Source organism: Polypterus senegalus, chromosome 13 (assembly GCF_016835505.1).
Source record: "Polypterus senegalus isolate Bchr_013 chromosome 13, ASM1683550v1, whole genome shotgun sequence".
NCBI lineage: Eukaryota > Metazoa > Chordata > Cladistia > Polypteriformes > Polypteridae > Polypterus > Polypterus senegalus.
The window spans coordinates 127,111,976-127,131,018 of NC_053166.1; the positions used below are offsets into that span (position 1 = coordinate 127,111,976).

The 19,043-nt window shown below is 37.0% G+C and overlaps 1 protein-coding gene across 2 annotated transcripts in view; it reads left to right on the forward strand.

The window, feature by feature from the left end:
* The window catches only part of rogdi (rogdi atypical leucine zipper), a 38,717-nt gene that overhangs the window by 9,826 nt on the left and 9,848 nt on the right, over positions 1 to 19,043 (forward strand). For both annotated transcript variants that reach the window (XM_039774452.1, XM_039774453.1), the window contains exons 2-5: positions 1,629 to 1,700; positions 6,979 to 7,061; positions 9,006 to 9,060; positions 14,620 to 14,700. In XM_039774452.1, the coding sequence (XP_039630386.1) occupies positions 1,629 to 1,700; positions 6,979 to 7,061; positions 9,006 to 9,060; positions 14,620 to 14,700 (291 nt within the window). The remainder of the gene's footprint in view (positions 1 to 1,628; positions 1,701 to 6,978; positions 7,062 to 9,005; positions 9,061 to 14,619; positions 14,701 to 19,043) is intronic.

Consider the following 19,043-nt stretch of genomic DNA (forward strand, 5'->3'; position numbering starts at 1 on the left):
GCAGTGCTTCCATGGGAGTTTCCTCAGTGCTTCTGAGAATTCCTTTGAGAGAGTGCCAAGAGAGTATCTCTAGATGAGATCAGTGGAATCTCTCCTGATTAGATTACATTCATTTCCAGTTACAAAATCAGTGCCTTACCGTAGGTGCATTATTTTGTCTATCATGATTATCATTCATTGATTCACAGTTCTTTGTTCTGGCTTTAGTTTATTTCATATCTTCTGGCTCAAGAAGTTTGTCAAAGGGGCAGTTCAACTCTGATGTACACCTTTGTTGTCAGATGAACTATAGGCTGGTCCTGCTATGAAGAATTCACTCACTTTGGAATATAGGTTGGGGAAAGGTAAAGCTGGTTTGCATACTTGTTAAATCTGCTTTCTTAACAGGCCTGGTGTGCTACTAAAGTCTAGCAGAATGGGCAGTGCCCACTTTGTCCTCCAGAGCTAATGTGCTAAGCATACTGGTGCAAAAATGGCTGCTGTTGCATCATTCAGGTGGATGCTGCACATTGGTTGGTAGTTGAAATGGCTCTTCACTGTCTATTTAACACAGTTTGGGTATCTAGAAAAACACTATATAAATGTAATTATCGAACTAACTGTATGAGCTACTTGCATTTAAAGGATAATTTCAGTATTTTTCAAGTTGAAGTTATTTTTTCACAAATATAAAGCAATTTTTTCTTATAAATTTTAAAAATATATCTTGCCTGCACTGGCGCTTTACAGTGGAGGCCATGAGGCATGGGGCACCACTGGAAAATAAAAGCTTAAAAACTTACTGAACACTTCCATAAAAGTTGTTGAGTATTGTGGTTTTATACTCACACATTGTAAAATAGTGTTTACATGTTAATTTAGAACAAAAAACAATTGCGATTTAGCCATTTTAAAAGATGACCAGTTGTGTATATCACCTCAGCATTTGTCGTCTTCTGCAATAAACTTTCACTCCCTGGGGCATGGTTTCCTGTCATAGACAAAATCACTGAAAACTTTTCGTACCACATGATTGGTTTTATGTCAGAACTCACACAAGCGAATAGAAAATGTATCCTTACCACAAGAACAAAGGTACCAGGAATAATCAATAAAATTATTATTTCCACGTCTCTTTTGTTGTTGCAAACATGCGTCGGAAACAAGGAAGGCTTTTGTGTTTTTTTTCCATTTATAGAAAACACTTAACTTTCCAATACACTTTTGTGGGGGAAAAGCATATATACCATGTTTGTGAAAAAATAACTGACTTGAAAAATACCAAACTTCTCCTTTAAGGAGAGTTTACCATTAAATCTGACAGAAAAGGAAAGCAAACAGGTGAACTGTGTTATGTGTACATAACATAACTTTCAGTTACTAATTTAATTAAAATCAGAACACACATTGGTTGCTGATTTTAAATGTACTTCTGAATAGGTGTGTGGGAGCACAGTAAATGTAGGTAGGAATGTACTGCTTCAAATGTGGTTGCTCTTAACCCATGCTAAATGAGCTGAAGAACTGATTACTAATTAATACCTTGTTTAACCCAGCTAGAGATACACATTCAAAATATAAGGGAATGTTGGCATTTACTAAAACATTCACTTTAAAAATTCTAAGTGAATTATGTTTTGGATTTTTAGGAGGAGGAATTCAAATGGCTTCTGCGGGAAGAGGTTCATGCCGTCCTTAAGCAGCTACAAGACATTCTTAAGGTAAAACACTTATAATTGTTCTTAATTTTTGTTCGTTTTTGATTTGTAGATTTTTTTTTTCCCCCAGGGTATACTTGTCATTTACTTAAGTAGGTCAGAATGAAAGTTAGGTAACTAAAGCTGCTATTTTTTTTTTTTTATTATTTGTATATCTTTTTTAATTTTAGTAATAGAGTCTATGAGGACGATGTATGTGAGAATTCAAATGTTCCATTCGACTGGTATATTTCAGGGCTGTTGTGTACTTCCTGTCTTGGTTGGTTCAGAGAGAAAGGTGGAAACTAATCCTGAACAAGATGCTATAGTATCACAGAGCGCAGGTTAGGTGCATTGGCAATCCTAAATTGCCCCTAGTGTATGTGTGTGTGCCCTGCGGTGGGCTGGCACCCTGCCCGGGGTTTGTTGCTGCCTTACGCCCTGTGTTGGCTGGGATTAGCTCCAGCAAACCCCCGTGACCCTGTGTTAGGATATAACGGGTTTGACAATGACTGACTGACACTTTCATAAAGACCCACATCCCTTCATACAAAGTGTGTTTAGAAACACCAATCCACCATACTACCTTGTCCTTGGGATATGGGAGTATACTGGAGTAGCTAGGGAAAAAAAACCCTCATTGGTACAGGCAGAATGTGAAATACTGTCCAGGATGGGATTTGCATTCAAAACGCTGGAGTTGTAAATTGATGTCAAACTCTTCCCTATGTTGGCAATAAAAATGTTAATAATAAACACTAAATTCAGAGTTTAGTGCAATCCAGTTGACATGGCTGGTGACTTGTTTCTCAGTCTGCAGCTTTATGCTATCTTCATTGATTTTTTGATTTGTGCTCTTTAGATGTGTAGTTTCAAAAGTTATTAAGCATCCAAATTATTATAGGGCCTGAAGACATTCCTTAGAGAGTTAGGTTCTTGCTGATTCAGCAGCATCACACAGTCCATGTCCATCCACATAGTCATGCTTTGAATCTCCCATTCCATTTTATCCCATTGGTGCTCTATTGAATTGAGATCTGGGGATTGAGGAGGCTGATGGCATGACTTGAAGTCACTGTCATGTTCATTGAACCAGCTTGAGATGATGCATGCTTTCTGACGTGGCTCATTATCCTGCTAGAAGTATCAGTTAACTGTGACCATAAAATAATACACATGATTGCCAAAATTCTAAGGTACAGTATGTTTGTTCCCAGTGATGCTCCATTGGTATCAAGAGACATTATGTATGCTATGAAAACATTATGCCACCAGCTAAACCCTGTGTTGTTAACATAAAACAGGATAGCTAATACATTTTATTTATACAGTGATCCCTCCTCCATCGCGGGGGTTGTGTTCCAGAACCCCCTGTGAAAGGTGTAAATCCACGAAGTAAAATCCATACGTTTATGTTGTTATTTTTATATTGTCATGCTTGGGTCACAGATTTGCACAGAAACGCAGGAGGTTGTAGAGACAGGGACTTTACAACACTGCAAACAAACATTTGTCTCTTTTTCAAAAGTTTAAACTGTGCTCCATGACAAGACAGAGATGACAGTTCCGTCTAACAATTAAAAGAATGCAAACATGTCTTCCTCTTCAAAGGCGTGCACGTCAGGAGCAGAGAATATCGGAGAGAAAGACAGAGAGAGAAAAGCAAACAATCAAAAATCAATAGGTGCTGTTCGGGCTTTTAAATATGCAAAGCACCGCGTGACAAAGCAGCCGCAAGAAGGAAGCAATTTGAAGGTAATCTTTCAGCATTTTTTAGAGGAGTGTCCGTATCCTCTAGGCCAGTGTGCGAACAGCCCCTCTGCTCATACCCCCTCCGTCAGGAGCAGAGAATGTCGGAGAGAGAGAGAAAAGCAAACAATCAAAAATCAATAGGTGCTGTTCGGGCTTTTAAGTATGTAAAGCAACATGGGGGAAGCATATCGTATATCATTGAGGAGTTTTATTTAATACGTAATACGTGCTCTGATTGGGTAGCTTCTCAGTCATCCGCCTTGTATGAAATCAACTGGGCAAACCAACTGAGGAAGCATGTACCATAAATTAAAAGATCCATTGTCCTCAGAAATCTGCGAACCAGCGAAAAATCTGTGATATATTTAGATATGTTTACATATAAAATCCGTAATGGAGTGAAGCCGCGAAAGTCAAAGCGCAATATAGCGAGGGATCACTGTATAGCACCTTTCCCATGCTCAAGGCACTTTATTCATTGTTTAGGCCAAACTCTGACCCTAACATCTGCATGATATAACAAAAACAATATATTTTTTTTGGTCTTCACAGATTTTGTGATTACAAGTTGACTGTAGCCTAATTTTTTGCTTTTAGCTGACAGTAATAGGATTTCATGTGGACTTTTACACCAATCCACTTCAAGGTCCAATGCATGATACATTTAGAGGTGCTCTTTTGCATTCCAGTGTTGTAAAGAAGTGTTATTTAAGTATTTGTGGCCCTTCTAATAGCTTAAATAAATCTAAATATTCCCCCTTACCTCTCGTATTAACAAGCTTTTTACCTACAGAACAGCTGCTCACTGGATGTTTTGTTTAATGTAATATTCTCAGTAAATTCTGAAGACTAGTACATGAAATAACAGAAACGCATCTGATTTTGGGATAATGGAACCACCCCGTTTGGCTTCAGCAATCTACTGCTTAGATCACATGTCTTGGCCATTATAATGTTTGTCCAAACAGCACCTAAACTTTCTGACCATGTCTGCTTGGTATTAATATTGAGTGGCAGTCACAGAAACAGCAGGCTACTTGTGCTAATGAGTAGATATCTCTCCATTATAAAAAAAAAAAATCCTGTGGAATAAATGACTAGGAGACAATACGTGATCTTCACGTTAAGATCACGAAAGACAAATAAAAGAACCGCGAGACGAAAGAGAATGGGGAAAAAAAAAATCAGTAGTGTAAAGGGAAGCAGCACACACAGATACAGGTGACTCAGTGCATATAAAGCGTATAAAGGACAATACGTTATAAATGAAACGTAAACTAATAAATGATCGCATTAGTGCAAAAAAAAGGAAATTAATCATCAGGACCAGGTGTAATTGAAAAAATAGCAGGACAAAGCGAGGTCAGAAATAAAAGGAAAAGAGCAGATTACAAAGTCTTTTCGCATTCACATCATTCAATCCAGAAAATGTAGATTTACACAATAATGGAATATACGCAATGACAATCTGTGGACCCGCAACAGTTAAAGCAACGACAAATTTAATTTCAAAGAAAACACAATTCGATCAGGTGTATATTTATGATCACGGAGAAATGATCACAACGCGAGCAGCAGAGACACAAAGTGGCAAAAAGGAAATCGGCTGTACAGGCTTTAAAATGATCGATGCTGCCCCCCCATTTCACAACGCGAGCAGCGTTATACGACCTGCGAGAAAGACATTTAACCACACCAAGTAGCAAAAAGGACAGCGGCTGGACAGGCTTTAAAAAGATCGAAGGGCAGCGTGACAGCAGCCCCATTTCTCCCCCAACGCCCCCCCACCCGATAACGTGCACAGCATTATATGTCCTGCAAGAAAGAATTTAAGGGGCCGGAAGGAGAAGTATTGTTTTTACAACGTCATACGAGACCAGGCAGTAAGCCATCATTTAAAACAAGTCAACAGACATCTAAACTAGCAGTTTTTGGATTGCTTTTGCCAGACAAGCATCATGTGCTCCCAGCTCTTAAAACAACGACATGAGACAAGCAGAACAGCCAGTTCACAAGCAGAGTTTTCTCTGGTCTTCTTAGAGGGTCAAGGCTGGGGGGCTGTCAGGAGGCAGGGCCTGTTAAAGCCCATTGTGGCACTTATGTGACTTTCAGCTATACAAAAAAAAAATTGTATCGTATATCCGGTAAACCAAACACGGGGGTGGGCAAGCGGAGCCCCCTAGTACTTAATAAAGTGGTAACACAGGCAGATTTTCATTGTCATTTTGGCTATGAATATTTATTTTAAAACTTTGGTTTTTCTTATGCTTGATTTGTCTTTTAATCACATGCAACTAGTGAACACAGCCTAAAGTAGCCTTTTGAAAGAAATGTCTAAAAACAAACAACAAATTAAAGTCTGAAATATTAGACTTGTTTTTATTTTTCAGGTCACCACATTTATATACTGGCTGTATTTCATTCTACTTTCATCTAGTGCCTGTCCAAGTGAATGTGTGCTCTGTCTTCTTATCTGCTTTTACCATGTGTTTCTTTCACTTGCTATCTAGAAATGTAGCCTTAACATTGCAACTGCCATTTTTTTGTGACCTTGCATAAGTGTTTTTTTTCTTTTGTAACTTTTTTTTTCTGCTGATTTTTATTTTCTGTTTTTAAACTCGACATGTTTCCATTCTACTGTATGTATATGTATCTGTGAGATTAAAACAAAAGAGTCCTATTCATTCTGCTGGAACAATCTTGTCATTAAATGAGGGCTCTAATCTGTTTATAAAGGTTTCAAATTTTATGTGCTTAACACTGTTGTTAGGTAATGTATACCACAGATTTGTCACTTACCATGATAACGTTTTTTTTCCACCTTTAATTATTCATAAGACCAGCTCAAGCTTTGTTTGAATTCTTGTAGTTTATTCTAGCAAGTCCCAAGGCTACAGTATGTTAATTATTGAACATTTTGTGTCTAGCGTCTTTTCAAACTAAACACCGGTGTGTCTCTCTTATTCACATCTTTGTTAGTTTTATAATTTAGTATTTGTTTTTTTATTTGTCTCTTCACATTTTAGGTTTGTTACATTTAAATAAAATGGATGAATGGATTTTCAGAAATTGCCTCTTAGAATTTATAATTTAAATAGTGCAGTTAGCTGTCATTAGTACATCTATTTCCTTTATTCATTGTCCCTCTTACTTTCCTGAAATTTGTTTAACAGCCAGTTTATAATCCCTGATCACCAATTTATATGTACGGTAGGTCAGTGCAGAAAACATGCTACCACAGTGGTAAAAACAGTGCAATAAAGCTGTGGCTTCTAGCAGTCAAGTAGTAGTGGATTTAATGCCATTTGGGTCCAGCTTTCTTTTAAATAAAATGGGCATTTTACTGCATGGAGCTGTGATCACTGCCTGCACTTCAAGACTTTTTTTTGTAGATTTCAAGCTCTCCAGTCTATTTTATGTCACCTTGTAAATGTATCTAAAATTGGTTAGTGAAATTTTTTTTGCCTTAGAGAGACATTACAATTTACGATACAAGTAGAGAATCTAAAATGTTACTTGTTATTTTTGACTATCCTTTCTCACTGCACAGGAGGCCTCTCGTCGTTTTGCAATGCCTGCTGCAGGTCTTGAGAGCCAGATGAAACAGGAAAATTTCATACTTGGCAGTTCAACGTAAGCATTTACTTTAAAAGCCTGCCTATTACGTTTATACCTTTTTTGTTAGAGCAGAGGATTTAAAAAGTTTTCTGACAACTAAAATCCTTTGTATTTATTAAAGTATAGGTGACATTTATTATGCATTGTAGCAAACTGCAGTCTCAGAAATGGATTTTATAGGGATCCTTTATTGCTGGATTTGTGTTACTTAAATGTCCTGAGTTTGTCTAGGGTATTGTAAAGGCCATTGTCATGGATTTGTTTTAAATAAATGTTCCAAACAAATGGTTTAGTGTTTGTGTATTATTAATTAGTTTATTTAATATATAACATTTATTTATTTTAATTCAGTAGAGCTGTTGGACAGTGGCAATTAAACTCGTTGTTCTACCTTAGCCACTCTGACTAGACAAACAGATTCCTAAGCTTATATAGACATACAACGGATTCAGAAAGTATTCAGACACCTTCCCTTTTTCACATTTTGTTCTGTTGCTAAAATCATTTACATGTTATTTTTTCCCATATGAAGCAGCACTTAATACTCCAGAATGGCAAAGTGAAAACAAGATTTTAGGTTTTTTTTCACTTTTATTAAAAATAAAAAACTGAATTATCACATTGATACAAGTATTCAGCCCCTTTACTTGGTGCTTAGTTGAACCATCTTTGGTGACAATTCTAGTCTGCCACCTTCTTGGTAGGACCTGGTAAGCTTCACATACCTGGATTTGGGGATTTTCTGCTGTTCTCTGCAGAGCTTTTCAAGCCCTGTCAGTTTGGATGGTGACCATTGGTGGACAGCTATTTCCAGGTCACTCCAGAGATGTTTGCTTGGCTTCAAGTCTGTGGTGTACCTGGGTTGTCTTTGCTTTGTGCTTAGGGTCATTGTCCTGTTGGAAGGTGAATCCTTGGTCCAGTATGAGGTCCTGAGTGGTCTGGAGCAGGTTTTCATTATGGATATGTCTGTATTTTGTACTTTGTACTATAAGATTTCCGTCAACCCTAGTCTCTGTCTCTGCCACAGTTAACAATCCCACAGCCCGCTTCTGCCACCACCACTGGAATGATATTGTAGAAGTGAAGAGGCTTAGAAACATTTCGATGATCAATAGAATGGGATACACCTGAGAGAATTTTCAAGTGTAATAACAAATAGTCTGTCTACTTATGTCAATGTGATATCTTGAGTTTTTTATTTGTAGTAATTTCTACATTTTCTTTGCTTTGTCATTCTGGGGATCTGAGTGTTGCTTGATGAGGAATTTAAATTGTTTTAGCGCAAGACTGCAGATATCAATATGTGAAACAAGTGAAGGGGTCTGAATACTTTCTGAATCCACATTGGGTAAGGAGTACAGCTAAAAAGTAGTTAATTGTTCTTTTGACTGGAAAATTACTAGGAAAGTTAGAAACTTCAAGTACACAACTTATCACATGATTCAAGCTATAACGCCACACTTTTGTTCAGGCTGAAACAAATCCTTTATTCTGTAAGAGTAATATATACAATTAAATATATGCATAAAAATGTAATATTTACATGACATTTACAAATTACATAAAAAATACATTAAAAAATAATTTCCTTCACAGTCACACAAAAACTGAGCAAGGAGGAGTACATTTAGCACTTAGCACTTTAGCTGGGTGGGAAGGTAAAAATCTTACTTATATGCACAATTTCTTGTGTCCTACTAATTGTGTATGAGAAAAAAATAATTTTAATAAAATGAGCCAGACAACCACCTAACTCAGTGCATTAATAATCATAACAGTTATGTTTTAGTCATACTTTATGAAAGGTATCATTGCAGTATTCCCATTGAAAATTTGTGAAATTTAGACTCCCCCCTTTTACTTTTATTTCATTTGGTTGCATATTTTAGGAAAGGTAATAAAAGTTATCCATTTCCACTAATGAATAGTGAACTTTTTTTTTCTTTTTTCTTTACTTAGCACTGACCAGGTAAAGGGAGTGTTAACATTGCAAGGGGAAGCGTTGACACAAGCTGTAAGTACACTAACTTAACTTGCCTGAAGTAAAATTTGTATAACAATGATCATTCTGAATTAATTAGCTTTATTAACTGTAGGCTAAAAACCTTGGTGATGTCAAAATTTTACATTACCCTTCTAGACATAATATCTGCTATTGCCTATTCAGTTTTTTCTCTAGATCGGGGATTCTTAACCTTGGTGTACCACCCCTATTTTATTTTAATCTTAAATGAAGTACTGAACTGTTATTAGGTAAAAAAAAAGAATAAAGGTGACATTTCTTTATCCACCAAAGTATTGTATTTGGAAGTTTGAATAAGGGATTTTTTTATATATAGACCAAACGTATTTTTATGAATTTTTTTAATATATGAACAATAGTATAGTTTGATATTAAATAAAAAGCCTTACATTTCCATACTTTTAATTAAAAGTATGGGGTAACAGAGTAATTGGGTAAAAGAGGTGGAGACCCCCAGAATAATGACAGATGAGGGCATTTTATTGGGCTTTGCAGGATTTCCTTGTGGAGTTTATCATGAGATACCAGATTTATCTTAACATGTGCAGATGCTAATTTTATTCACTTACAGTTTCTATCCTTCAACTGACAAAAAATGCACCATAAAACCAGTACTTAAGTTCAAACCTTATTATGTCATTGCTACATTAATTAATGAAATTCAGAATACTTGAGAATATTTTAATTAACACAAACTCTTTAAAGTCACTTTTATAAGAACACACTTTTTAAATTGGGTTTGTCAGTATATTTCTTTGTCTGGGTTGTGACATTTGCTGCTGTGAGGTTGCATCAATGAATGGAAATTAATGGGTTAGTAACACTTACTGAAGAGTAATATTTAATTCCACAAGTCAAATTAATGGAAATTTCAAATGTCACATACTATATATATATATATATATATATAAATATATATATATATATATATATATATATATATATAATTTTTTTTTTTTTTTTTTAATTTTCCAAACCTTTCCGTCCTATTTCAGAATTCCTATAAAACAGCATTTGTTTTGTTGTACCTCACATACAGTAAGTGATCAGATGTTGCTATTGTTTATGCCTGTTTAATAATGCAGAATTAATCATTGAATGTGACTAACTGTAAGTGCTGAAATTAGCTGTAGCTAGAGACAAAAATCACATTCCTTCCTGTGCTATTCAAATATGTGTCACATGACTTAGTGAAATTTTAGTTGTTATACTAATAAACATTATTCTGGTTAAAATAAATACAACAACAATGAATGTAAAAAACTTAATATATGCTGATTTATTTTAGTAATTAAGCTCTGTCAGTAGCCTCTGGTCTTGGTTATTCTGTTTTGTTTTGTTTTTTTTATCATGCTTTTGCATTTAAATTTTGCTTGTCATATTACTGATGAGATTTGCTTCGTGTTTCAAAATATTAACACATTTCTTGCCAATGTAGAAATTTGGAAATGCTAACTAAATAAATTTTATTTTACAACAGTGTGTTGTTTGGTGCCCCATCAAAGGCTGGGTCCTACCTTTTGCCCAGTGCAGCCAGGATAGGCACAGAATTCCCTTGAACTGGATACATTGTAGGCACATTCATAACTACCTAAGGATAAATCTGAAGGTTTACTGCGGCTTATAATCTTGTCACATGCTCAAATCATTCAACTGATAGTTGATTGGACTCGGCATTCACAGCTCTCAAAGAATCCTCATGTATTTTTATTTCTCAAATAAATCTACAATGGCATAAAAAAGGCAATAATAAAAGCCTTTTATTGCTTTGAAAGTGCAGTGAGATTTTCCCACTTTATTAAGTTAACCCTTGTGGGATTTTTACTTAATGGGTACCCTGTATTCAACCCAGGACTGAAATTCAAGCCCAGGAATGCTTCTTAAAGTGTAACTGAAATCTAGACAGCTTCTTTCTCTTTCTTTTGCTCTGTTCCAACCAGACATTTCTCATGTACCACAACTGGTATGTGTACCACATGTTGAGAGCCACTGATGTAAATGATTATCATTGGTGGGTAGCATTGGCTGCAGTTGGGGGGGGTGGGGGTGTCCTCCTTGTAGAGCTGGCATCAATTAATAATTCAATAATTTCAGCAAGGGCGGCATGGTGGCACTGTGGTAGCGCTGCTGCCTCACAGTTAGGAGACCTGGGTTCACTTCCCGGGTCCTCCCTGCGTGGAGTTTGCATGTTCTTCCCGTGTCTGCGTGGGTTTCCTCCGGGCGCTCCGGTTTCCTCCCACAGTCCAAAGACATGCAGTTTAGGTGCATTGGCGATTCTAAAAACTGGCCCTAGTGTGTGCTTGGTGTGTTTGTGTGTGTGTCCTGCGTTGGGCTGCCACCCTGCCCGGGATTGGTTCCTGCCTTGTGCCCTGTGTTGGCTGGGATTGGCTCCAGCAGACCCCCGTGACCCTGTGTTCGGATTCAGCGGGTTGGAAAATGGATGGATGGATGGATAATTTCAGCAATAAATAATTTATTTCCATTCCTGTGGATGCTCCTAACCTGACTTTGTATGCATGTTGGAACTTGCACTGAAAATGTCAACTAATGGAAATATTACCAAAATCTTTTTACTCATTTTACAGAAAAAAATTTCAGACTTATTAACTCTGAAGCAATATATATAGTATATTGACCTTTATGCATAAACATCCTACAGTACTTGATAATGGTGGCATGTCTCATAAATTCAGAATAGGAATAATGATGTCACAGAAACAAACCATAGATGACTATAATCACTCAATAGAGATGTGCTGTCTTTTCTGAAGGATCACTCAGAGTGTCACCTCTTATTCCCAGCAGCTGCACTCTCTAAGATGTGCGGTCCACCAGGGGGCGTGCCGCTCCCCAAACCCTAACGTAGACAGGCTGAGACACAAGTTCAACACAGCACACATTTTATCATTTTATTCATGTGGGGGAAGCATCTTTCTCATGTTCCCCACTTCACAACACAGTACACAAAGCACCAAATACAAATAGGCACAGTTCTTTCTCTCTCTTCTCTCTTGTTAATTCTCCAGTCCTCCTCCCACAAGCTTTGTCCTCCACCACCAGACTCTGGCTCCCTGATTGGTGGTGATGCGGCTCCTTTTATAGTGCACCCGTAGGTGCTCCAGGTGTTTCTCAATCTTCTTCTGCCTGCACTTCCAGGTGTGGCGGAAGTGGTTCTTCAAAGGACCCAGTGGCTCCCACAGAGCCCAATAAAGGCTGTTCCAAACTACAAGTCCCAACATGTCCCCCAGGCATCTATGGTGCTGTAGCAACCCGGGGTGCTGCCCTATAGTGTCTTGGGGAAGATATTGACTCCAATGTGGTCTCTGCCTCGGTCCTTCCACCCAGCTGTTTTTCCAGCTGGGTAATGGTTCTGGCCATCTGTCATCTGGAATGGTTGGCAGTTGTACTTAGGATGCTGGGAATTAAAACCTGTGGTTCCTACTGCTCAGCTAAACAACTAACTGCAGTTCAAGCTGCTTACCTGTGACTGGCATGTGTACACAAATGCCCAAACTGATTGAAAATGGTGACAAATTCCATAGCGTGCAATATTATTCCTCACCAATAGTGGCAGCTCTTATGTCTGTGCCAAAACTACTGTAGTTTGCTTTGTTCATAAGTAAAAAAATCTGAAGTTGCTAGATGAACCTAACCCTGTAGCATTAAGTGCAAGATGGGTGCCAATCCATCCCATGGTCTACTCACATACAGTATATCCAGTTCAGACTTGCCAGTTAACCTAACTTGCAGGTCATCTTTAACCAGTCTCTTGCACAGTGCGCTGTACCTGATTGCTTTAAATGTTCTGTTATTGTTCCTGCTCCCAAAAGTGATAAAATAAGCTGCCTCAATGATTATAGGCCTATTGCTCTTACTTTAGTTCTAATGAAAATAGTTGAACAGCTTGTTCTAACCCACTTGAAGTCTGTTACTGCTAACCATCTTCAGCAAATAGATCTGTGGGCAATGCCATCAACATGGGGCTTCACTTTCTGCTGGAACATCTGGACAGTAATGGAACTTATGCCAGAATACTGTTTGTTGACTTCAGTTCAGCTTTTAACACCATTGTCCCTGAACTGTTGTTAACCAACTACAGAATGAACTGAATCCTTACATCTGTAAATGAATTTACAGTTTTCTGGTAAACCGGAAACAATACATTTGTGTCGGCTCCTCTCCTTGACTGACTAGCATAGGTGGCCCCTCAAGGCTATATACTTTCTCCCCTATTTTATTCTTTGAACACCAATGACTGTAGGTCCATTGATCCTCCAGTTAAAATCAAGCTTGCTGATGATACCAACATTATTGGTTTAATTACTACTGGCAATGAAGCACATTATAGAAAAGAGGTGTTTGTCTCGTGTCTTGGTGTGCTTCCAACAACCTAGTGATCAATATCTCGAAGACAGTAGAAATGGTTATTGACTTTTGCAAACAGCAGTTACAACCTCTCCCACTAGAAATTAATGATTCTGCAGTCAGTATGGTGGAATCCTTCCAATTCTTGAGCACAACTATCACTCTCAGATGGGACTTTAACACCACCTACATCACTAAAAAGGCACAGCAGTGATTGTACTTCTTACGCCAACTCAAGAAATTAAGTATTTCCCCGCCAATCCCAGTTCAGTTTTACAAAGCCATAATTGAAAGTGTAATTCCATTCTCCATTGTTGTCTGGCTTGGTTCAGCACCGGCACACTCCAAAAGTAAATTACAGCATGTTGTGAGGTCTGATGAGAAAATAATTGGCTGTACCCTTCCATCTGTTGCAGACCTGTATACATCTCATTTCACTAACCATGTGATAAGGATCTCCACGGACTCACCTCACCCTGCTCATTACTTATTCCAAAAACTCCTCTGGTAAACACTTCACGTCAATTAAAACTAAAACTAACGGACACTTCAATAGTTTTTTTTTTCCCCCAGAGCCATTGCCCTCTCAAACCAGTAACCTAGCCTGACTTCTTTGTATATTCATTTATGCATTCTCTCAGATACTGTATGAATGTGTGTGTACAGTATTTATACATGCAAGTGTGTGCATACGCACTACACACACACACACACACTCTTTCACTTGCACATCATCATTTACACATCTCCTTTATAATTGTTCAATACTGCAAACTTGTATGAGGTTTTTCTTTTTAAAGTAAGCCGTTTGTTATTCATGATGTTGTGTTCTGTTATAAGCAGCTCCAAATCTACCAAGTCAAATACCGGTACATTAAGTACTGGCGAATAAAAATGATTCTGATTCTGGAGGATGTGGGAAGAAAACCCTTGCCGTCACAGGGAATGCGGGCAAAACCCACATGGACAAAAACTTGGCACTGAATTGAAAGCCAAGACACTTAATCCATGAAGCAGCATTGCTAATACCTGTGCTACTGTGTGGTCCATATTTTTTTTTCTTTAAATATAAATGGTATTCTTCAGTTTTTGATTTTCCAAATAGATAAATATATAGTGCTGTGAAAATATTAAGCTGTTTTATTGTTTTAAAATAAGAAAGTGATTTTTTTTTCTCCCATCCAGGATATTAACCTCAAAATGGCCAAAAGCAACCAGGTTTTACACTTCTCATTTCGAGAGGATAAACAGTGGAAAATGCAGCAGGTATGTTATCCACGTTTATATTTTTTGGCCTATGGCAGGCATGTCACAAAATAAAATAGATATAAAATAAGTTGAGATTTCCTAGGAATTTCAACATTTGGATTATAAAACAAGTGAGATGTTAGGTGACCTTGGTTCTATATACTTTTTTTGTTTTCATTTTTGCTATTATCAGGTGTTTGTCTATCACATTTTTTATATATACAGTAGACCCCTGCAAAGTCACGGTTAAGGGTTCACGGACTCAGTCGTTCTCGGATTTTTTTTTTTTTAGAACCTAACTATTAATTGTTAGCGGAAAGCGCAAATATCCTCTGCAATTTGTTATGGCTTTTTTCTTGGCAATACTGTGCTGTAGAGAGAACAGGAAGCAACTGCTGAGGGAAACATGGTTTGGGATGGTGAAAGTAGCCAATCCAAGAGCGTTATTCATTTCTCCTTGCTGATGATTGACTGCTGCTTTGTGACGCGTCTCCAGCTGACTGTCCTTGTGTTTTCCATTTTGTTATTGTTTTGTTATTTTTAAACGCACACAATGTCGCCGAATCGCTCTGCACCTTCTAAAGCTCCTGGAACTGAGCCTAAGAACCAAAAGAAGTTTAAAACACTCCAGGAGAAGGTTGAACTACTGGATTTTCTCCGGGAACTAAAAAGTTATGCTGCAGTAGCGCACCAGTATGGCATTAATGAAAGCACCGTATGCTACATAAAGAAAAACGAAGCAGCGATTGGGAGTACCGTATCTGTAAGTTTCTGTGATAGTGCCAAAAAGGTAACGACCGTAAGGAATAAAATATCGTCAGGATGGAATCTACCTTGGCACTGTGGATCACCGGCTGCAGGAAGAACTTCCCCTTTGGACAGTAACATCATCCGTGAGAAAGCACGAAAATTGTACCAGCAGTTCGCTACAGGAGACATTTTTAGGTAATAATGTATTAAGCTGCATTTACAACGAAATTAAAGTGCTTTGGTGACATACTGTATTTAGGGTTGAAACTATAAAAATAGGCAATTAAAAGACATTTTTTAACCACATCCAAAAATTGCGTTTTTTCACAATTCGCAGGTGCTCTAGGAACGTAACCCCTGCGAATTTTGGGGGTGTACTATATGTGTACAGTGATCCCTCACTATATCGCGCTTTGACTTTTGCGGATTTTAAATGTAAGCATATCTAAATATATTTCACAGATTTTTTGCGGATTTTTGCAGACAATGGGTATTTTAATTTATGATACGTGCTTCCTCAGTTTGTTTGCCCAGTTGATTTCATACAAGGGACGCCACTGGCAGATGGCTGAGAAGCTACCCAATCAAAGCACGTATTACGTATTAAATAAAACTCCTCAATGATATACAATATGCTTCCCGCACGGTGCTTGATTGTTTGCTTTTCTCTGTCTCTCCCACTCTCTCTGACATTCTATGCGCCTGACGGAGGTGGTGTGAGCAGAGGGGCTGTTTGCTTAGAAGATACGGACACGCCTGTAAAAAAATACTGAAAGACTACCTTCACATTGATCCCTTCATTGCGACCTCTTTATCGCGGGTACTTCGTATACTTAAAAGCCCAACAGCCCTATTGATTTTTGATTGTTTACATTTCTCTCTCTCTGACATTCTCTGCGCCTGACGCGCACTCCTTTGAAGAGGAAGATATGTTTGCATTCTTTTAATTTTGAGAAAGAACTGTCATCTCTGTCTTGTCATGGAGCACAGTTTAAACTTTTGACTAAAGGGTGTTATTTCATGTCTAGGGGGCTCTAATAATGTTAAAAAATGTATTTAGAAGGTCGTAAACAGGTTTTCTATGCTCTAACTGCGAAAATAGATTTATAAATAAAGAATCCTACTTCATGGAAATTTATTTATCTCTCTGGAGTGGATTAACCGCGATAAACAAGGGTTTACTGTATAACTGTGTGGAGAATATTTATAAACAGTGTAGGAGAGATTCTAAGGGCTTAAAATATATAAAAATAACCATACAAACATATGGTTTCTACTTCACGGATTTTCAAATATCGCGGGGGTTCTGGAACGCAACCCCTGCGATCGAGGAGGGATTACTATATATAATTATTTTTTATTTATTTTTTTTCCTTTTAGCTTACTATTTTATCTGATTTTTTTTTTATTTTAATAAGTGAGCAACATTTCTTCTAGTTATTATGTTTATTACAATTGTTTAATACTTGTAGCATTTGTTGATGGTGATTTTATTTTTTAATTTTCTTTTGATTTATATTTTTTCTTTGACTTGTATGTATTACTTTTAATTTTGGGTGGCTGATCCACCACTTGTCTCTCTATTATAATAAAAAAAAAAAGTCCTGGGACGAGATGTGACTTTTTCAGAAAGATACTTTCATGTCCCGCAAGACGAGACTTTGTGCCAAGAGATTTAACCACGCCCAGAGCCAGAAATAAAAGACAAAGAGTAGATGACAAAGTAGAACATCATAAAGAATTCAAAAACGCTGGTGCGATACACATGCAGAGCAGAATTTTAGTACTTTCATTATCTCTAACCTGAAGTCTCAAAAAAATGATAATAAAGATCGCATTAGCACAAACAAATGGAACAGGGAAAAGACATAGAATATATTGTTCGGATTTAAAATTTAAGTCAGAGACTTGTAGATCATATAATTCGTGTTGCCATCAGGGAAAAGTAGTGTGTTTTCCCAATAAAGAGTCTCTCTAATAATAATCTATGGGTTTCATTACTTTTATTTGCCATACTTTTTCATATTGTGCTACAGATAGTTATACACGGTATATAAAGATATATACTCTGTTGAAAATTATTTTCTAATAATCAGTTTTATTTTTTTCTTATTATTTCTATGCCATTGTTTTATGATTCAACATATGTTGATTGACTTTCTTAAGACTTACTTACATATATATATTATGTTTGAGTGGATTATGATATTATGAATACATTTTGAGCAATTGTATCCGTTTTGTTTCTTATGCTGTGATTTATAGGCAGTGCTACCTTACTTTATTGCAGTGTTTATTAATCCAAATGCTGCTGTGCATAGGTTCCAGCTTTGAACAGCATTTAATCTGATTAAGTAGGTTTAAAGTTTGTTGGATGGATTTTATTAAAATGGCCATATAATAATGATCATAAATATACATTGGTGAAAATCGCATGAACTTCAGTTGGTAGGTTATCCATTGACTGCAGTGTTTGTAGCTTGTTAATTGATCACTGGTTAAAAAAAAAAAAAAAATAATGAAAATTCTTAACAAGTAGATGAGTAGAAATTAAGCAAAAAAAATGAATCAAAACAAAAAGTTGCTAACCCATCGAAGTAATATACTGTAGATATTTCTAAAATGTATTGTTATTAATATGGACAGAGAGCTGACATGAGTTATCTGGTTAAATAAAAAGCTTAGTTACTAGGAGGAACAACATCCATTTAAGACAGTAGTGGCAGCAAAAGATTAAAGCCCTTTAGGATCGGGATGGGACCCCCGCTGTCTGTCACAGTATTTATATTTTACTTAGAAGAGGGTCAGTAGACATTACTGTGTTTCAGTTTAACTTTTACTTGCAGTTTTGCTTCTGGAAAGACAGGTATTGCAACTTACTGTCTGAATGATTTCAGTTATTGTTCAGAATTGTTTACACTATTTACGCACACAAATACAAGTTCCAATTTGAATTATTTTGATGTTTAGTTTAGCACTTTATAAATGACCAAATGCACAGACATATCTGTCCAGATTGTCATGAGGAAGATAAAACAAATGTATGGTTATTTATTTCCACTGATTATTAGAGATGATAAAAATGAAACTGCTTCCTGTGATCAGCAGTGACGTTTTCATTCTGGAATGTCCACTAACAAGCCTTTTAGGGAATCATTCAGATGTCAATGCTTTTATACACACACTCAGGATCTGAAATGGAACCGAAGTTAATAAGAATAAACCCTTCAAGTTCAGTGGGCAGCCTGTTGGCAAAATTAATTTTCTTGAGTTAAAAAAGAATTAACACTCCAGCAAACAGCACAAGAATAAAGCAAGGCAGAAGCCAATTTAATCAGCATCCACTTGGGGTCAGATAGACTGGCTTTTTCAGGAGGTGCACTAACAATAAGAACAGCAAGTGATTTAAAAATAAAAATGTAGTCGAGCCTTAAGTGCGATGGTGCTAAGGGGTGTGTTGAAGAATCATAATGTTTTGGTGGGGGAATTCCATGACTGACAAAACTGAACTCGGTTTAAATCAATAGAAAATCTGCACGGTGATCTGGCAGAGTGAAGAATTTGCTGGTAAAGTAAGAAGTATGCATCTTATCCATCAAATGTTTGTAATG